This window comes from Mustelus asterias, unplaced genomic scaffold, assembly GCF_964213995.1.
Source record: "Mustelus asterias unplaced genomic scaffold, sMusAst1.hap1.1 HAP1_SCAFFOLD_361, whole genome shotgun sequence".
In the NCBI taxonomy this organism is placed as follows: Eukaryota; Metazoa; Chordata; class Chondrichthyes; order Carcharhiniformes; family Triakidae; genus Mustelus; species Mustelus asterias.
Genome location: NW_027590320.1, coordinates 306121 through 327418, shown reverse-complemented (window position 1 = coordinate 327418; position 21298 = coordinate 306121). Strand labels below are relative to the sequence as shown.

The following is a 21298-nucleotide window of genomic DNA, read 5'->3' as shown; positions in this document are numbered from 1 at the left end:
TTTTATACATCACAATGCCCCTCTCAGTCTCATCTGCTCCAAGGAAAATAACCCCAGTTTATCCAATCTTTCTTCTTCACTAAAACTCCCCAGCCCTGGCAACATCCTGGTGAATCTCCTCTGGACTATTTCCAGTGCTATCACATCCCTCCTATAACGTGGATTCTAGAACTGTACACAATACTCTAGCTTATGGCCTAACCAAAATTTTATATAGTTTCAGCATAACCTCCATGCCTTGACTAATAAAGGCAAGGATAGTGAATGCCTTAATGTGGGCAGCAGTGGTTAGTACTGCTGCCTCAGTGCCAGGGACCCGGGTTCGATTCCCAGCTAGGGTCACTGTCTGTGTGAAATCTGCACATTCTCCCCGTGGTGCATGGGTTCTCTCTGATTTCCTCCCACAGTCCGAAAGACGCACAGGTTAGCTGCATTGGCCATGCTAAATTCTCCCTCCGTGTATCCGAATAGGCACCGGAGTGTGGCGACTAGGGGATTTTCACAGTAACTTAATTGCAGTGTTAATGTAAGCCTAAATAAATTTAAAACGTAACCACTTTATCCACCTGTCCTGCTACCTTAAGGGACTAGAGTACATGCACACTGTTACAATCCCAGTTGGTGTTACAAGTGGACAGGAGGATCCCAGAATGGACCGCTGACTCGAGATCCTAATTTTTGGTTTTATCAAATGGAGGAAACAAAGTCACAGTATTGCTTATTAGTTATAACAAAGGAGAAATTAAATATTTAAAAATGGATTATAATACAATACTCCTTTACACTTTTAGCTGAACACTCCGGTTTCAGGTCAGTACAGATGCAAATTATATTTGCAGCTACGATCGTCTCATCAGTGCACAGTCAATAGTTAGAGATTACTCCTCAGAATCCTTTCCCCAGATTATTGTCATATGAGGGTCTAAACCCCCAAAATTGACTTTAAAATCTTCTCTCAGTCAAACATACACTTAACGATCTGCATTCTAAAATCTGGGTCACGTTTTTAAAAGACCCAGTTGTCCACAGCTTCAGCTCCACCTTTAGCAATGATTCTGTCAGGATTCCACACCAACTCTTTGTGACTTCCACTGCCTCAGAAGCATAAAATTCCTACAGTGCAGAAGGAGATCATTCCTGACTACCCCAGTTAATTTTGGGGAAGTTGAAATCCTGCACTATCACTACCCTAATACTTTTACACTTGTCTGAAATTTGTCTATGTATCTGCTCTTCTATTAGCCTTGGGTTGTTAGGGAACCTAAAGAACACTTCCAGCAACGTGATTGCTTCTTGTTGCTTTTTATGTTCCACCCCTATGGCTTCATCCTTACTGCTGCAATTGATTCCCTGATCCTAATTGTGACACTCTTTTAGCTCCTTCCCTGTCTCACCTGAAGATCCTATATCCTAGAATATTGAGCTGCCAGTCCTGCTCCTCTCTCAAACATGTCTCAGAGACAACAATGACGTCATATCTCCATTTTTCAATTTGTGCCTCAACTCATCTGCCTTAACTTCCTGCATTAAAATAAATTCCATCCAATCTTGCCAAACTCCCTTGTGCCTTAACTGGCCTATAACCTCTATGCTTTCCTGACTCACTTTCTTTCACTTCTATTTTTGGCCATGCATCTCCCCCCGCTGAACCTTCTCTCAGGATCCTGCTCCCCTGCAAGTTAGTCTAAACACACCCCCACAGCACAAGCAAATCTTAAACATAGAACAGTACAGGCCCTTCGATGTTGTGCCGAGCTTTGTCCGAAACCAAGATCAAGCTATCTCACTCCCTATCATTCTGGTGTGCTCCATGTGCCTATCCAATAACCGCTTGAAAGTTCCTAAAGTAATCTTGCAAGGATGCTGGTCTGGTCCCATTTCAGTTCAGGTTCAACCTGTCTGCCTTGTACAGGTCCCACCATCCCCAAACACGGTCCCAGTGTTCCAGGAATCTAAAGCACTCCTTCCTGCACCATCTTAGCCACAAATTCATCTGGACCATTCTCCTATCTCTAAACTCACGAGCACAAAGCACCGGAAGTAATCCAGAGATTACTATTTTCTGCGTCCTGTTTTTAATCTACTCCCTAGTTCCCTAAATTCTGTCTGCAGGGTCTCATCCCTTACTCTACCTATCTCGTTCGTACCAATATGTATCACAATCTGTCTGTTTGCCCTCCCCCTTTAGAATACCCTGTAGCCGTTCAGTGACATCCCTGACCCTGGCAGCAGGGAAGTAACATACCATTCTGGAGTCTCTCGCAGCCACAGAAATGCCTGTCTATTCTCTTTACAATTGAATCCCCTACCACTATACCTCTGTTGTTCTTCCTCCCCCCCCCCTGGCTTGTGCAGCAGACCCAGCCACAGTGTCATGAAGTTGGCTGCCACTGATTTCCCTGACAGTCATGTCCCCCAACAGTATCTGTTAGAAACAGGGGTGGCCAAAGGGAACTCCTGCACTACCTGCCTTCCTGCATTCTGCTGGTGGCCACCCATGTTTCTTCAGAAGGAACTCTTCCAAATGCAGCTAATGAAAATACAACAAAACTTACTCCAACTTATCAAAGAAAAGGTTTAATAAAGAAACATCATTACTCCAAACTTGGGGCCTCACCAAGCTCCCCACAATTCTACATAGTTCCTTATTTATAGTGAGTCAGCTGACCTTTACATCTTGTTCCCATTGGTCACATTACATCCAATACAAAGTTGTCACTGGTTACATTCTAACAAATTCCCTTTGCTTTTTTAATTCTCAAAATAATTTAGGACAACCATCCTCCAGTGTTCTTAATAACTTTCCAGTACCTGCACCCCTTTGTAAAACAGTCAGATACCTGTAGATTTGCACCGACCCAGTTAAGTTTGGAAACTTCCAGCATTTGCTTAATGCTGGCCAAATCAATTCTTAATCTTTTTTCCGCTACACTTTTTGTTGAGTGAACATTGTCCACATAACACTCAATTGGTACTTTCTTACCCGATGTGCCCATAAAAAATAATTCTGTTAATGTGTCTGACAAATATATCCCCATATCCAACGCCTCCACTAATGCTAGGGTTTCAGGCGCCAATGTGCTTTTAACTACCCTTATTTTCTTTGCTTCCCAGGCTAACGGGCAACATTTTCCTTCCTTACCGGGAATATTATGAATCCGGCACCGCTTGAATGTCCATCTGGTAGATTGGCATGTGAAGCATCACTAAACACAACCAACTTCATATCTTCCGGTTCTCCTAGTGCTGGGAATTTAATTACACACACCTCTAATTTTAACTTTAATGTTTTATTAGTGTGCAAGATCTGACTGTGGCACGCTTCAACATATTACTGAGCTCTAGGTCATTACAGCTCCCATTTGGTCTTGTCTGTGTGCATAGCCAATTTAGTTGTCCTATTATACTCCTCAAAAACTCTTTCGTTGGCCCATTCCTCTTTTTCCATCGACCTCTCTCTGGTGATGAGAATGGGATCAATACTGTTTAGATATCCCTGTCGACTCATTGTTACACCAGATGTACTTTGTCAGATATCAAGACCAAGATATCGAAAAGCATCAGCTGCTTGACTCCCTACTTTAAATTCTGTTTTCAGCTTCTCAATTATCCTTTTTTCAAACTCTTCTGCGCCACCCATAGGAAAGCATCCCCATGCATTATAAAAATTCCAGCTAATTTTCCTTTAGCCTTCCAGTAAAACATTGCTGGATTTGCTTTTAACTGGACACATTTAGTCTTCAGTAATACAGATCATACAGAGAAATACCAAACCCTTGATGCATCACTTAACCCATATACACATTTTGTTCAATTTCCACTAATGTCCCTGTGTATTATTTCTTTGGATGGCCTCAAAGAAACTTCTTTGAAATGTTTTGCCCTGCAGAAATGCTGCTTTGATATCAATTGATTTACACATCCAATTATGAGATGCTAGAACAGTGAAGAAAAATGTCAGTGTCACTTTCCCTGCTGTGGGTGAATCAACCCTAATGTCCCTCCCATCCAAATATTCCTCATACCCACGGGCTACTAATTTGGCTTTAGCTTTAAAAGTTCCACCTTGCAAAACTTCCTCTGTGCAAACTCACCTATGGGACAAAGCAGGCTGCTCTTCATCTGGTACCTTGGTGTACACCCCAAACTCCTTCCAACTGTCCAGCTCCCTTTGTTTGGCCTCTCTTACTTCCATGAGCTCCGTTTTGTTTGCAGCTACCATGGGGGCTTCTGCTCCTGTTCATAGCATTGGTTTGATTCCTAACCTTCCTCGTTAAGCTCCGGCCTCTACTGCCATGTCTGTTTCTGTCAGGGCTGCTACTCTCAGACCACTGTTCTGTTGACACACCTTTGGTCACAGATTCGTGACTTTTCCCTGGGTTCACAAATGCTTACTGTCTTATCCTTGGGACTTAAGTCTCTCTTTTTTTGCTTCCATCTGTCCACCCCATTTTCCCAATCTATAGCTTTGGCTACTTGCCCTCACTTGTATGTTGAGCCAGTGTTTGTACTTTCCAAGGCCTTTCCTGCTTTCCCGATTTATAGTGGCCTCCCTCCACTCTCTTGACCCTTCGGGTATGTATAATATCACTGTGTCCATTTTGGGTAGCAGCTTCATCTCCTGCTTCACTGGTACTTTGTTGATCGTCAGATTCCCTCTCATCTATTGTTGACTGCTCCTCATAATAACTCAGGGTATGTGCATGTGAGGTACAAAGTGCCTCCTGCATTTCTGCATCTTGCTCAGATGCTCCAAATTCATATCCAAGTGCCACTACTCCCGAAGAGTGGACCCGCACTGTCTGGTTACCATGTTGTACTATAACTACCTTGCCGTCTGTTCCTATCACTTTCCACTCTTTTTTTGCTCTCCTTTTTATAGTAGCCCCTATCCCCTTACTCAAAGTACACCCCGATGGTCTTATGTGATGCCTTAGGGCCCTTCTTATCCATTCTGAAATCTCAGCCTTCCATTGCCGATATGGTTCAGCAGCTGAAAAGACAGGGGGACAATCAAATCTCACCGGTTTACTTCTACCTTCTGCTATGGTTGTAGCACTTCTTCAAAAACAAACACCAAATTACAATGGGTTTCTTCGGAAGGAACTCTTCAAAATGCAGCTAATGAAAATACAACAAAACTTACTCCAACTTGTAAATCAAAGGAAGGGTTTAGTAAAGAAATATCATTACTCCAAACTAAGGGCCTCACCAAGCTCCCCACGATTCTACATAGTTCCTTATTTATCGTGAGTCAGCTGACTATTACATCATTCTGTAATTGGTTCCATGGTTTACTGGGTCAGCTGACCGTTGCATCTTGTTCCCATTGGTCACACTACATCCAATACAAAGTTGTGACAGGTTACGTTCTAACAACCCATGCCCTTTCTGCCTGTTTTTGCGTTCTTGTTTAGTTTGCAATGTGGTTTTCCTTGTTGTCTAAACATATAGTCAGCTCTTCCATGTGGACACTGGCTCTTTAATGGTACTCTGACATGAAATTGTGTGTCTACAGATGCAATGCAAGCAGCCATTGAACAGCTTGAATTACTGGGTGCGGTAGAGCACAAAGAAAGCCAGATCATCCTGACAGCAATGGGCAAGAAAATGGCAGCATTCCCTCTGGAACCCAGGTTTTCCAAGGTAAACGGTTTAATTCATCGCTGCCAAAAAATCAAAGTGCCCTGACCCTGTCGAAATAGATGGGGAGCTGCACAGCGTTGGGGCAAGTTCCAGGGAGAGGTCTGGAAATGAGGTGATTAGTTCCAGAGAGAGATTCACATGATTTATTCAAAGGGCTGGAATAGACTGCCAAGAGGGAGGGGAAGTGGGCCGGGATGTGTTTCTGGGTAGGGGGTGTAGGGTGCTGGGGGGAATGCTTTTCCTTGTATAGCATTGTGGAAAACATTTTAAGTTTATTTATTAGTCACAAGTGGGTTTACATTAACACTGCAATGAAGTTACTGTGAAAATCCCCTAGTCGCCACACTCTGTCACCTGTTCGGATACACAGAGAGAATGTAGCATGGCCAATGCACCTAACCAGCACGTGTTTGGGACTGTGGGAGGAAACCGGAGCACCTGGAGGAAACCCATGCAGACACAGGGAGACAGTGCAGACTCCACAGAGATTGACCCAAACGGGGAATCGAACCTGGGTCCCTGGCGCTGTGAGGCGGTAGTGCTAACCACTGTGCCAGCAGGATGTGAGTTTGAAACATTAGGAAAAAAATAATGGTCAGGGTTCTGGGAGAACGCAGGCGAATGTCATGAAATGAATTATTAATTTGGAAAACAGATGCAGACACAACGGGCAGAGTTCTCCATAAGTCTGCCCCGCTCCCCAATGCCTCTGTGTTGTATTACTATTGTTCTGAGACTTTTCTGTGGGTTAGGTTGATTAGAATCTGGTTACTCTTTCCTCTGTTAATTCTTGTCTAGCAAGAGAAATTATGTGTCAGTAGCTAAATGAAAGGAAATAACATTGTCTGGAAATCTCTGCTTATGCGCTATATCCCCCCATTCTAATATTAGTAGGAGTTTCAAGTATACTGGCTGGGTTCAATCTACCTCTGGATCTTGAATTCCCCAGTGAATCAGATCGTGTAGCATAAAGGCTGTTCTGCCCATCACCTCTGCACTGGCTCTGTGAAAGGGAAATCTCATCAGTCCTGCACTCTGCCTTCCATAGTCCTTCAAATTTCCTCCATATCTTTATCCAATTCCCTTTGAAAGTTACTATTGAATCTGCTCCCACTGCTCTCGGATTATGCATTCCAGTTCACACCAACTGATAACGCATCAAGATCAGTCTCTTCAACCCTTCCCTGGCTCTTTTGACAACTACCCTAAATCTATGCTGTTTGGTTCTGACCCTTGTAAAGTGGAAATCGCCTCTCTCCCTTTATAAAAGCTCTTGATTTATCAAATCTCATTTTAATCTTCTCCGCTCAAAGGAGAAGAACTCCAGCTTTGACAATCTTTCTCTATATCTGAAGTCTCGGCACATTCTCCATGGCTTTTGAAAGAATGGCACCCAGAATTCAACAATATTTCAGCTGAGACTTAACTAATATATAAAGATTTAGCACTGCTTTTCACTGTGCCTTTGGGTACAATGTCAAGGATCACATAAGCTTTTTTAATAGCCATATCAGCTTGCCCTGGTACCTCCTGTACTTCCTTTACAATTGTACCAATGAGCTAATATTGCCTATCCTCAATCTTCCTTCACACGTCCGTACGTCAAATTTAATTTTTAAAACTTCCCCTTCCTCTAGGCTCTCTATGACCTCCTAGATGTCTTTTCCTGTGCTCCTCACTGTTATTTTCTGCATTTGCTATAATGTACAAACCCTGCTGAACCCTGTATGTGGAGATGTTGGCGTTGGACTGGGGTAAGCACAGTAAGAAGTCTCACAACACCAGGTTAAAGTCCAACAGGTTTATTTGGTAGCACAAGCCACAAGCTTTCAGAGCACTGCTCCTTCATCAGGTGAGTGGGAGTCGTGTTCACAAACAAGGCATATAAAGACACAACTCAATTTACAAGATAATGGTTGGAATGCGAGTCTTTACAGGTAATCAAATCCCACGACTTGCCTGGGCTTGCAAAATCTCACTAACTGTCCTGGCTGGAGACAATACACATCTCTTTAACCTGTGCTTAACCCTCTCTCCACTCACATTGTCTGTACCTTTAAGACTTGATTACCTGTAAAGACTCGCGTTCCAACCATTATTTTGTAAATTGAATTTGTGTCTTTATATGTTTGTGAACAGAACTCCCACTCACCTGATGAAGGAGCAGCGCTCTGAAAGCTTGTGCTACCAAATAAACCTGTTGAACCCTATATATTCAGACAATATATTAGTTTAAGAACAGTGATCCTGACGTTGGACCCTGAGGATGTTGCGATGTACTTCCCTCCAGTTTAGAAAACAACAGTTCACCCATTTCTATTCTGCGCTGTCTGTTCCTTAGTCAGTTTCTTATCCATGCAGCCAAGGCACTTTTAATGCCATGGGTTATAATTTTGTTAACAAATCTATTAGCTCGTACAACTTTGAAAAATGCACACACAAATTAGCAATACCAACCTCACTAACCATTCCTGTTACTCAAAGAACATATTCAAATTTGGCCAACATTGTTTTCCTTCTCTTTTTTCTGTTCCTTTCCATTATCCAGTCTCCTCGGTACTTTATTCCACTTTGTTCTCTTGACTGTTAGGGAAATTACTGGAGAAGATTCTTAGGGATTGGATATACTCACATCCAGAAGAGAATAGGCTGCATGGTTTTGTGAAGGGGAGGTCGTGTCTCACAAACTTGATTGAGTTTTTTGTGGCAGTGACAAGTAAAATTGACCAAGGCAGGGCAGTGGATGTTGTATACATGGACTTTAGTAAAGCCTTTGATAAGGTTCCTCATAGGCTGATACAGAAGGTGAAGTCATATGGTATCCGAGGTGAGCTGGTAAGATGGATACAAAACTGGCTTGGGAACAGAAAGTAGTAGTGGAAGGATACTTTTCTAACTGGAGGTTTGTGACAAGTGGTGTTCAACAAGGATCAGTGCTGGGGCCTTTGTTGTTTGTAATATATATAAATGATTTGGAGGAAAATGTCGGTAGTCTGATTGGTAAATTTGCAGATATAAAAATTGGGAGTAGCGGATAGTAAGGAGGATTGTCAGAGGATATAAATTGGCTGGAGACCTGGGCCGAAAGATGGAATTTAACCCAGACAAATGTGAGGTGACGCGATTTGGAAGGTCGGTTGCAGAAGGAAAGTATACAGTAAATGGTAGAGCCCTCAGAAATATTAGCATACAGAGGAATCTAGGTGTGCAGATCCACAGTTCACTGCCTGAAGATGGCAACTACGGCGGACAAGGTGGTCAAGAAGGCGTATGGTATGTTGTCCTTCATAGGTAGGGGCGTTGAGTATAGGAATTAGAAAATCATGTTGCAGTGTATACACTTTGTTAGGCTGCATTTGGAGTATTGTGTGCAATTCTGGTCACCACACTATCAGAAGGATGTGGATGCATTGGAATGGGTGCAGAAGAGATTTACCAGGGTGTTGGCTGGTTTGGAGGATATGGATTATGAAGAAAGGTTGAACAAACTTGGATTGTTTTCATTGGAGCGTTGGAGGATGAGGAGGGACCTGATAGAGGTTTACAAGATTATGACAGGCTTGGATAGAGTCTTTTTCCCAGGGTCGAAGGGTCATAATTACTCAGGGGCATAGGTTGAGAGTGAGGTGGGGGGAAAGTTTAAAAGAGAGGCAAGGGGCAAGCTTTTCTCACACACACTGCTGAATGCCTGGAATGCGCTGCCAGAGGAGGTGGTGGAAGCAGATTCTATGACAATGTTCAAGAGGCATCTGGATAGATACATGAGTAGGCAGGGAATAGAGGGATATGGACCACATAGAGGCAAGAAAATATTAGGTTCGAGAGGCATTTGTGTTGGCACAGACTTGATGGGCCAAAGGGCCTGTTCCTGTACTGTACTGTAATTTTTGGCTAATATTTTTCATAAGCTTCTTTATCATTTTAATCTCTCTAACTCCCGGAAACTTCAGTTTTGGATTCCTCTTATAACAATTTGTCTAGTTTGTACCCAATCTTCTCCTTCTCCTGAACATTGAGGGCTGACTTGCTTGGTGCCTTTAAGATGTGGAAATGTTTGATAGAGCAGGCACAGAGGAAATATCATCACATGCCGGAAGAACAGAACTGGCGCCATCAATATAAGATTGGTCCTGATATATCCAAAAGGAAACTTGAGTGAACCTTGCCCCAACAGTGGGTTGAATGCAGAACTCACCGCCCAGGGAATAATTGAGGCATTGATGCTTTTAAAGAGAAACTGGATTAAAACGCAAAGGAATAGATAAAGGAGGATGGGAGTGTATTTGGCATAGATCACTGAAGGTGCCAGAATAGGTAGAGAGAGCAGTTAATAAAGCATAGAGTACTCTGGGCTTTATTAATAGGGTAACAGTTTTAACAACACCAGGTTAAAGTCCTATATAGACTTTATAGACTTTAACCTGGTGTTGTTAAAACTGTTACTGTGTTTACCCCAGTCCAACGCCGGCATCTCCACATCTTTATTACTAGGGGCATAGAGTACAAGATCGAGGAGATTATGCTGAACTTATACAAGGCACGAGTTAGCCCTCAGCTGAATATTGTGTACAGTTCTGGGTGCCACATTATAGGAAGGATGTGAAGGCATTGGAGAGAGTGCACAAGAATGGTTCCACGGATGAGACACTTCAGTTATGAGGATAGAATCATAGAGGTTTACAGCACGGGAACAGGCCCTTTGGCCTAACTTGTTCATGCCGCCCCTTTTTTAAACCACTAAGCTAGTCCCAATAGCCCGCATTTGGCCCATATCCCTCTATACCCATCTTACCCATGAAACTGAATGCTTTTTAAGAGACAAAATTGTACCCACTTCTTCTACTACCTCTGGCAGCTTGTTCCATACACTCACCACCCTCTGTGAAAAAATTGGCCCTGTGGACCCTTTTGTATCTCTTCCCTCTCACCTTAAACCTATGCCCTCTAGTTTTAGACTCCCCTCCCTTTGAGAAAAGATGTTGACTATCTAGCTGATCAATGCCCCTCATTATTTTATAGACCTCTATAAGATCACCCCTAAGTCTCCTATTCCCAGGGAAACAAGTCCCAGTCTATTCAGTCTCTCCTTATAACTCAAACCATCAAGTCTCAGTAGCATCCTGGTAAATCTTTTCTGCACTCTTTCTAGTTTAATAATATCCTTTCTATAATAAGGTGAGCAGAACAGTACACAATGTCCAAGTGTGGCCTTTCCAATATCTTGTACAACTTCAACAAGAAGTTCCAACTCCTATATTCAATGTTCTGACCAATGAAACCAAACATGCCGAATGCCGCCTTCACCATTCTGTCCACCTGTGATTCCACTTTCAAGGAGCTATGAACCTGTACCCCTAGACCTCTTTGTTCTATAACTCTCCTCAGATCCTACCATTAGCTGAGTAAGTCCTGCCCTGGTTCAATCTACCAAAATGCATCACCTCGCATTTATCTAAATTAAACTCCATCTGCCATTCATCAGCCCAATGGCCCAATTGATCAAGATCCCATTGCAATCTTAGATAGTCTTCTTCACTGTCCATTATGCCACCAATCTTGGCGTCACCTGCAAACTTAATAACCATGCCTCCTTAATTCTCATCCAAATCATTAATATAAATGACAAATAACAGTGGACCCAGCACAGAACCCTGAGGCGCACTGCTGGTCACAGGCCTCCAATTTGAAAAAATTCACTACCTCAGCCTGGATCCCATGAGATTTAACTTCATGCAACAACCTACCATGCAGTACCTTGTCAAAGGCCTTGCTAAAATCCATGTGGACAACATCAACTTCACTGCTCTCATCTACCTTCTTGGTTGCCCCTTCAAAAATCTCAAATCAAATTTGTGAGACATGATTTTCCACTCTCAAAGCCATGCTGACTGTCCCTAGTCAGTCCTTGCCTCTCTAAATGCCAGTAGATCCTGTGTCTCAGAATACCTTCTAACAACTTACCCACTACAGACATTAGGCTCACCGGCTGTAGTTCCCAGGCTTTTCCCTGCAGCACTTCTTAAATAAAAGCACAATATTTGCCACCCTCCAATCTTCAGGCACCTCACCTGTGGCTGTTGATAGATTGGAGAGGTTGGGACTGTACTTCTTGGAGAGAGGAAGGCTAAAAGGAGATTTGATAGAGATGTTCAACATCAAGAGGGGGCTGGGCAGAGTAGATAGAGAGAAACTGTTCCTGCTGGTAAAAAGATCAAAAATGAGAGGGCACAGATTTAAAATGAATTGTAAAAAAGGGCAAATCTGAGAAAAAAACTTCTTCACGCAACGAGTGGTTGGGGTCTGGAATGCGCTGCCTAGAAGTGTGGTGGAGGCAGGTTCAATTGAAACATTGAAGAGAGTATTAGATGATTATTTGAACAGAAATAGTGTGCAGGGGTAAGGGAAAAAGCAAGGGAATGGCACTAACTCATGATGCTCGTCTGGCGAACTGGTGCAGACACAATGGGCCAAATGGCCGCCTCCTGCACCATAACGATTCTGTGATATACTTTGTAATGTTTTCAAGAGATATTTTAAAGTTTGTCATAACTGTGACTGTGTTTCTTCCTGTAACAGACTCTCCTGCTGTCCCCAGAGTTTCACTGCGCTGAAGAGATCTTGACCATTGTTTCACTGCTTTCTGTGGACAGTGTCCTCTATAATCCACACGTTAAACAGGATGAAGTGCACTCTGTGAGGAAGAAATTCATCTCCAGCGAGGGTGATCACATGACCCTACTGAACATATATCAAGCCTTTAAAAATGTGGGAGCACACAAGGTAAAAAGCATTCCCTTAATTCTTTATTTCGGTGAGAGCTTGAGAACATTTGAATTGCTAAATATATCCAAGCACAACCCTTTGAAATCACCTTCTACTCTCCCGGTTAGTCGTATTAAGTAATGACAGTGGAGTTATTGTCTAATCACCGCAATCAATCCATAACAGACGCAGAATGAGTTGAGGAAAGCCCCAGTGGTGGGAAAGCTTGACAGTACTATTTACTCAGAGATAACCTGCTCATCAATACTCAGTTTATGTTTAACCAGGAACACTAAGCTCCAGAACACATTTCAGCCTTGGTCTAAACATAGACAAAAAAGCAGAACTGAAGAAGTGAAGTTAGATTGACATCAAACCAGTATTTGTCCAAGTGTGGTATCGTGGAACCAATTAGAATTGAAAAACCTCCATGCTGATTGCAAAGTAAGACTATTGTGGTGGTTGGAGGTCAGTCACCTCAGTCCCAGGACATCACTCAGGCGTTCCTCAGAGCAGTGGCCCAACCACCTCCATCTGCTTCATCAGTGACCTTTCTTCCATTGTAAGTTCAGAGGTGGGAATGTTCACTGATGACTGTACGATGTTCAGCAGCATTTGTGACACCTCAGATACTGAAGCAGTCTGTGTCCAAATGCAGCAAGACCCGGCCAACATGCAGGCAATTAATTTTCGCACCACACAAATGCCAGGCAGTGATCATCTCCAACAGGAGATAATCTAACCATTTCCCTTGCTATTCAGTGGTATTGCCATTGCTGATATTATTGGTATCTTAACTAGGAGCGGCATCTTCCATTTCCCCCATCCTCAGGCACCTGTCTAATAATTAGTGATTTCTAGAAGATTTGTATCTGGGTTTCTTGGGATACCAAGGGGCAATTTAGCATGGTTAATCCACTGAACCTGCACATCTTTGGACTGTGGGTGGAAAACCACACAGACATGGGGAGAACGTGCAGACTCCACACATTCACCCAAGGCCAGAATTGAACCCAGGTCCCTGGCGCTGAGGCAGCAGTGCTAACCATTGTGCCATCATGCCGCATATATATATATATATATACACGAGGAAAAGATATCTACGATATACATATGTTTTCAATGCCAACAGTATAAAAGGTATATTAAATCTTGATTTTAGATTGCAATATTGATCTCCCGTGTTGAAAGTATGAAGTGGTTACTAGCACTTACAGTCTGAGTTTATCCCGAAGGAACAGTATTTGGATCAGCTCCTGTTTTCTGGGAATTGGTGCTCAGTACTAGCAATGAGATGGGGAATTGACGTGGTCCCTGGGTTATAGTGTACATTATCATTTCTCAAATTACAGAGGCAGTTATGTAACGAACACGCGGTCACATGTTTATATAATGTTTCACTTTTGTTTTCTCTAATATCTGCTCCTCAGGAATGGTATAAGGAGAACTTTGTGAATGGCCGAAACATGACAATGGCATCACAAGTTCGAAGGCAACTGCGAGAAATTTGTGTAAAGGTAAAAGTGGATTTCTCACCAAGTGAAACGTTTTCTATGGCGGGTGGGTGAATTGATGTCGATTCCAGTTTTATCTGGGACACGAGGCAAAGGGCAGGAGCCCAGTGTAGTTCTGTCCCACGGGGAAGGCAAGTGCCTGCTTCTCCAGGCTCATCATGGCTGAGGCTACAAAAAACTTGCATGTAAATGGCAAGTTAATTTCAATACAAAGTGTGAATTGGTGAATGTTGGGAGGAATAATAATAAGAATCTAAATTCAATAGAGGAACAAGATGAATCTAGGGATATAGATACACAAATCATTAAAAAGGAAACACAAAGCCCTGGGAATTATTTCAAGAGGGATGGGTTCTTGCATCTCTGTAATTTCTTTGCAGATTTGTTTCTCTACATCTCTTCCACTGGTTGGTGGTCTCTGTACTACACTGATCCAAGTGTTCTATTTATAATGATACTATTCTCTGAAATATCCTCCTTCCCACTGCCAGTTTTTCTCCTCCTCTCTGAATTTTCCTTCAGGTTCTCATCCCCCTGCCAATCTCATTTAAACTCTCCCCAACAGCACCAGCAAACATCCCTGTGAGGGCATTAGCCCCAGTCCTGTTAAAGTACGACCCATCCTCCTGGTGCACGCTCCATCTCCCTCGGAACCAGTCCCAATGCCCCAGAAATAGAAAGGCCTACCTCCTACCCCATTTCTTAACCGTGTGATGAACTATTCCATCTTTGTATTCTTATGCTCACTAGCATGTGGCCCTGAGATAAATCCTGAGATTACTGCTCTTGATGTCCTGCTTTTTAATTCCCTTCCTAACTCCCTGAAATCTACTTTCAGGACCTCATCCCTTTTCCTACATATCTCATTGGTCCCAACATGGACCACAGCTTCTGGCTGTTCGTTCTCCCCAAAAGAATGTCCTGCAGCCGATCTGTGACATCCTTGACCCGGACACACCACCCTGGAATCACATCAAAGGCCACAGAAAGGCCTTTCTGCTCCCTAACTATGGAATCCCCTTCTACTATAGCACTTCCACTCTTCCTCCTTCCCTCCTGAGCCAGGAGCTTGGCTCTTGCTACAGTCCTCTGAGAAACCATCATAACTAACTAGTATCCAAAAAGCAAATGTGGTTAGAGAGCAAAATAGCCTCAAGGGATTGCTGTGCTACCTGCCTGTTTCTTGTAGATACTCTGGTCACCCATTTCGCCTTCTGTCTATGTACATCTTAGCTGCAGTGTGATCGCCTCTCTAAACTTGCTATCCACATAATCCTCAGCCTTGTGGGTGCACCACAGTGACTCCAGCTGCCATTCAAATTTCTGCAGCTGGTGACACTTTCTGCAGATGTAATCAGAGAGCACATTGTACCTGTGCGACTTCCCACGTCCATAGGATGCACATTCCACATTGCGGAGCTGCACTAACATATCTTGTATAAAGTCTTTACCATAGTGTGGTATAATATTCCCCAGCCATCTCCTCAGGAAGCTGGTATTTATCGCCGCTCATAAAATTTATGCTAATTCTTTTTGTAATCGTTAAATTGCTTTGTTAAATAAAGTTTGTTTTAATAAAACAACTACCTAGTGGGTCAATAGAATTATACGCGCCTTATGCTCACACTAATGTCAAAATCAAAAATAGTTGGGGATCTTGGCTAACTTCATAATACACCTTGGAGTTTCTGATCTGGTCCCTAACACTGGCTTGTTTCAATGCAGTAGATTTATGTCATTCATGGCATTGCTACCATATGTTTAGGGGGAGGCAGTAGTGTAGTGGTATTGCCGCTGGACTAGTAATTCTGAGACCCAGGGTAATGTTCTGGGGGCCCGGGTTTGAACCCCACCATGGCAGATGGTGAAATTTGAATTCAAATAGAAATCTGGAATTAAATGACCATGAAACTGTTGTCAATTGTTGTAAAAACCCATCTGGTTCACTAATGTCCTTTTAGGGAAGGAAATCTGCCATCTTTATCTGGTCTGGCCGACATGTGACTCCAGACCCACAGCAATGTGGTTAACTCTTAAATGTCCAGTTCAGGGCATTTAGTGATGCGCAATAAATGTTGACCTAGCCAGCAACGTCCATGTCCCATGAACGAATAATGGTTTATTTTGGCCTTCTTTCCTAAAGCCTAAAAGTTTGTGGGATACCTTCAGCCAGAGGAAGGTCACAGTTTCTGTGCCTGTTAACTTTCTGATAGGTTATTAACAACAGAGCCTGCTGTCATTGACATCCACACAGTGTGTTAATTGTGCAAAGTTGGAGACCAGAGAACCTGGTTGATTCTATTATTTTCAGTCAGGGCTGCTGCTGTCAATTGGCACAATCTCTCTACCAAACTCAGTCCTGGGAGTTCCTAACTTTCAGTTTCAGACCAAGATGTTTCACTGATTCTGAATTCTGAATAAAAGTACATTTGGTGATGATCTGATTTGAATTTGTTTTTATTTTAGTTTGGAGTTCGTTTGGAATCTTCTCGTTCAGACACGGGCAATATCCGGCGGTGCTTGGCTCACGCCTTGTTTCTGAATGCTGCAGAGCTGCAGCCAGATGGGACATACGCAACCCTGGACACTCGGCAGCATGTGGCCATCCACCCCTCCTCAGTCCTCTTCCACTGCAAACCTTCCTACGTTTTATACAACGAGTTACTGCACACTTCCAAGTGCTACATGCGGGACTTGTGTGTGGTGGATGCTGAGTGGTTGTATGAGGCAGCCCCAGAATACTTTGGCAGAAAGTTGAAGGGAGTAAAAAGCTAATGCATCTGAGAAAGCCCAAGTGCAATGACTGCTTCCAATATACCTGCTGTAGAGTGGAGTGTTGGTGGTTTTAAGCAGACCAGTAACCATAAACTTCTGCGTGGCAAAATCGGCCCCTTTGTTTATAACTTTTCTATTCCTGCAGAGTGAATCATTTTATGAATGAACAGGGTGGACTTTTTAACCTGTTACAGCATCAGTGAGAAAGTGCACTGATGGGTGCACTTATTCATCATTTGTTGGAACTAAATGTTGCAGCGGTCATTTCATCCATGGTGGAGTCATGAAATTGAGATTTAGAATTAGAATTATTTTTATGGATAGCCAGAAAGAATATAGCGAGTTTTAGCTTTTTATCATCATTTCCTTAAATTGTGAGATCTCAGGGAAATTCACAATTCTGTTTCTGCGCAGTGCGATTCAGAGTGAGTATATATATCTACACACTTGCATGCTCAATCTAGTAATTTGGAGACAAAAATTTCAAATGATCACTCGCTGAACTTGAAGTTGCCCATCGATTTTCTTTATCTGACTTGTGTGTTTTGTGCTGGCATATTTTTGTTTAATTCTATCAGAGATCATTGATCTTAAACTTGCATCTTGTTTAATAGGATTATATCAGAATGAGCTGGAATTAACTTCATTGTCACTAGGAAGGAAAGGAATGACCAGGATTCATGCTACCAGTTGTAAGAAGATTTTCCCCCTAATGCTGATTTTTCCGAGGAGCACCGGTCAACTGTGACTTGTCCAGTCAGGTGACTCCCAGTTCCACAAGTCAAATGGAGTGTGACCAGACTGTGGTCAGAATCATTGCAGCCAAGAAGGAGGGCACACAGCCAGTTGAGTCTATGTCAACTCTGCTTAGAGTCCGGTAGGACCTTTCCCCTGCTGTAGCCACATAGCTCTGCAATTCTATTTCTCTCAGTGCATAATCAATTTACTTTGGTTCCACTTCCACTATCCTCTTGGTAGCAAGGTCCAGGTCATTACCACTTGCTTCATTAAAAAAGGAAAGATGTTTTTCTCACATTGCCCCTGCATCTCTTGCCCCAAACCATAAATCTCTGCCTCTACTCCTTGTACCACCAGCTAATGAGAACATATGTTTATTTACCTTCCCTAATCCTGTTATCATCTTACACAGCTCCTTTCTCCTAAGGAGAACAATCCCAATTTTTCCAATCCTACTCTTGTGGTTAAAATCCCCTCATCTCTGGAACTATTCTGGTAAATCTCCTCTGTGCCCTCTCAAGGACTCTCACATCTTTCCTAAAGTTTGGTGACTGCAGCACATGGTGACCAGATTTGGACTCAATACTCCAGTTGTGGCCTAACAGAGTTTCAGCATAAAATCCCACATTTAATACTCAATGCCTTTATGAAGCCCATGATTAAATATACTTTGTTTACTACTCTCTCAATATGGCCTGCCACTTTCAGTGATCTATGTACCTGCACCCTTGGTCTCTCTGTCCCTGCACATTCTTTAGAATTGTTCCATCTCTCCCTAACTCTTCACCCAAAATGCCTCATGTCTCTACTAAATTCTCTGTCCATTCTGCAAGCCTATCTATGTTCTGTTGCTGAACTTCAGAGTTTGCTTTCATTGACAAATCTTATAATGTTACTCCATATTCCAATGACCAAGTCATTTTCGTACTCTGTCTCTCATACATATATATATACATATATATGCACACCCCACACACACACACACACACACACACACACACGTAACTCAATCATTGTTATGACCTCTAATGACCAATAATTTTGAGATTCAAAATTTCCAGCTGAAACAATGACGCAACATGATTTCACATTTTACTGTAACAAATGACTTGAAAATTGACTGAACACTCATTAGTTATCACACATCGCACTCTCCACAGAATTAGTTATTGTAGCAAACTGTTCAGCTGTTGCTCCTAGCTTCCAATGGATTCCAGTGTTCACCGAGTAGATTGCATGAGCATCTCCAGGTGCTTGCCTCAGTTTTCAAAGAGTTCCTTAAATTCACCACCAGCAAAAAACCCTGCGCTGATTATTCACCGTTCTCTCTCGGTCACCGTCTCTCTCTCGCTCTTGGTCACCGTCTCTCTCTCTCTCGCACTCGGTCACCGTCTCTCTATCTCGTTCTCGCTCACCGTCTCTCTCTCTCTCGCTCACCGTCTCTCTCTCTCTCGGTCACCGTCTCTCTCTCTCTCGCTCTCGGTCACCGTCTCTCTCTCTCTCTCTCGGTCACCGTTCTCGCTCTCGCTCTCGGTCACCGTCTCTCTCTCGCTCACCGTCTCTCTCTCTCTCGCTCACCGTCTCTCTCTCTCTCGCTCTCGGTCACCGTCTCTCTCTCTCTCGCTCTCGGTCACCGTCTCTCTCTCTCGCTCTCGGTCACCGTCTCTCTCTCTCGCTCTCGGTCACCGTCTCTCTCTCTCTCGCTCTCGGTCACCGTCTCTCTCTCTCGCTCTCGGTCACCGTCTCTCTCTCTCGCTCTCGGTCACCCGTCTCTCTCTCTCGGTCACCCTCTCTCTCTCTCTCGGTCACCGTTCTCTCTCTCACTCTCGGTCACCGTTCTCTCTCTCGCTCTCGGTCACCGTTCTCTCTCTCGCTCTCGGTCACCGTTCTCTCTCTCGCTCTCGGTCACCGTTCTCTCTCTCGCTCTCGGTCACCGTTCTCTCTCTCGCTCTCGGTCACCGTTCTCTCTCTCGCTCTCGGTCACCGTTCTCTCTCTCGCTCTCGGTCACCGTTCTCTCTCTCGCTCTCGGTCACCGTTCTCTCTCTCGCTCTCGGTCACCGTTCTCTCTCTCGCTCTCGGTCACCGTTCTCTCTCTCGCTCTCGGTCACCGTTCTCTCTCTCGCTCTCGGTCACCGTTCTCTCTCTCGCTCTCGGTCACCGTTCTCTCTCTCGCTCTCGGTCACCGTTCTCTCTCTCGCTCTCGGTCACCGTTCTCTCTCTCGCTCTCGGTCACCGTTCTCTCTCTCGCTCTCGGTCACCGTTCTCTCTCTCGCTCTCGGTCACCGTTCTCTCTCTCGCTCTCGGTCACCGTTCTCTCTCTCGCTCTCGGTCACCGTTCTCTCTCTCGCTCTCGGTCACCGTTCTCTCTCTCGCTCTCGGTCACCGTTCTCTCTCTCGCTCTCGGTCACCGTTCTCTCTCTCGCTCTCGGTCACCGTTCTCTCTCTCGCTCTCGGTCACCGTTCTCTCTCTCGCTCTCGGTCACCGTTCTCTCTCTCGCTCTCGGTCACCGTTCTCTCTCTCGCTCTCGGTCACCGTTCTCTCTCTCGCTCTCGGTCACCGTTCTCTCTCTCGCTCTCGGTCACCGTTCTCTCTCTCGCTCTCGGTCACCGTTCTCTCTCTCGCTCTCGGTCACCGTTCTCGCTCTCGCTCTCGGTCACCGTTCTCGCTCTCGCTCTCGGTCACCGTTCTCGCTCTCGCTCTCGGTCACCGTTCTCGCTCTCGCTCTCGGTCACCGTTCTCGCTCTCGCTCTCGGTCACCGTTCTCGCTCTCGCTCTCGGTCACCGTTCTCGCTCTCGCTCTCGGTCACCGTTCTCGCTCTCGCTCTCGGTCACCGTTCTCGCTCTCGCTCTCGGTCACCGTTCTCTCTCTCGCTCTCGGTCACCGTTCTCTCTCTCGCTCTCGGTCACCGTTCTCTCTCTCGCTCTCGGTCACCGTTCTCGCTCTCGGTCACCGTTCTCTCTCTCACTCTCGGTCACCCGTCTCTCGCTCTCGGTCACCGTCTCTCTCTCTCTCTCTCTCGGTCACCGTTCTCTCTCTCGCTCTCGGTCACCGTTCTCTCTCTCGCTCTCGGTCACCGTTCTCTCTCTCGCTCTCGGTCACCCGTCTCTCTCTCTCTCTCTCTCGGTCACCCGTCTCTCTCTCTCTCGTTCTCGGTCACCCGTCTCTCTCTCTCTCGCTCTCGGTCACCGTTCTCTCTCTCGCTCTCGGTCACCGTTCTCTCTCTCGCTCTCGGTCACCGTTCTCTCTCTCGCTCTCGGTCACCGTTCTCTCTCTCGCTCTCGGTCACCGTTCTCTCTCTCGCTCTCGGTCACCGTTCTCTCTCTCGCTCTCGGTCACCGTTCTCTCTCTCGCTCTCGGTCACCGTTCTCTCTCTCGCTCTCGGTCACCCGTCTCTCGGTCACCGTCTCTCGCTCTTGGTCACCGCCTCACCCCCCCCCCCCCCTTGCTCTCGGTCACACACACACACCCCTGCCCCCCCCCCCCCCTTGCTCTCGGTCACACACACACACCCCTGCCCCCCCCCCCGCTCCGCTCTCGGTCACCGTCCCTTGCCCTTGCTCGTGCGTTTTCCCCCGTGCTCCATTTGGTGGTCTATAGCCTATCCCGAATAATGTGATCATGTGCTTTTTGCATCTAACCAATTTGATTCATTTTTTTGTGATTCCAAAGAACAATACAGCACAGGAACAGGCCCTTCGGCACCCCAAGCCCGTGCCGCTCCCTGGTCCAAACTAGACCATCCTTTTGTATCCCTCCATTCCCCCTCCGTTCATATGGCTATCTAGATAAGTCTTAAACGTTCCCAATGTGTCCGCCTCCACCACCTTGCCTGACAGCGCATTCCAGGCCCCCACCACCCT

At 44.8% G+C, this 21298-nt stretch overlaps 1 protein-coding gene across 2 annotated transcripts in view; it reads left to right on the top strand.

Moving 5' to 3' along the window:
- Window positions 1-17173, top strand: part of dhx33 (DEAH (Asp-Glu-Ala-His) box polypeptide 33) — a 51986-nt gene extending 34813 nt beyond the window's left edge. For both annotated transcript variants that reach the window (XM_078204524.1, XM_078204523.1), the window contains exons 9-12: window positions 5519-5646; window positions 12223-12426; window positions 13839-13925; window positions 16389-17173. In XM_078204524.1, coding sequence (XP_078060650.1) covers window positions 5519-5646; window positions 12223-12426; window positions 13839-13925; window positions 16389-16697 — 728 coding nt within the window. In that variant the 3' untranslated portion in view covers window positions 16698-17173. The remainder of the gene's footprint in view (window positions 1-5518; window positions 5647-12222; window positions 12427-13838; window positions 13926-16388) is intronic.
- The last annotated feature ends 4125 nt before the right edge of the window (window positions 17174-21298 follow it).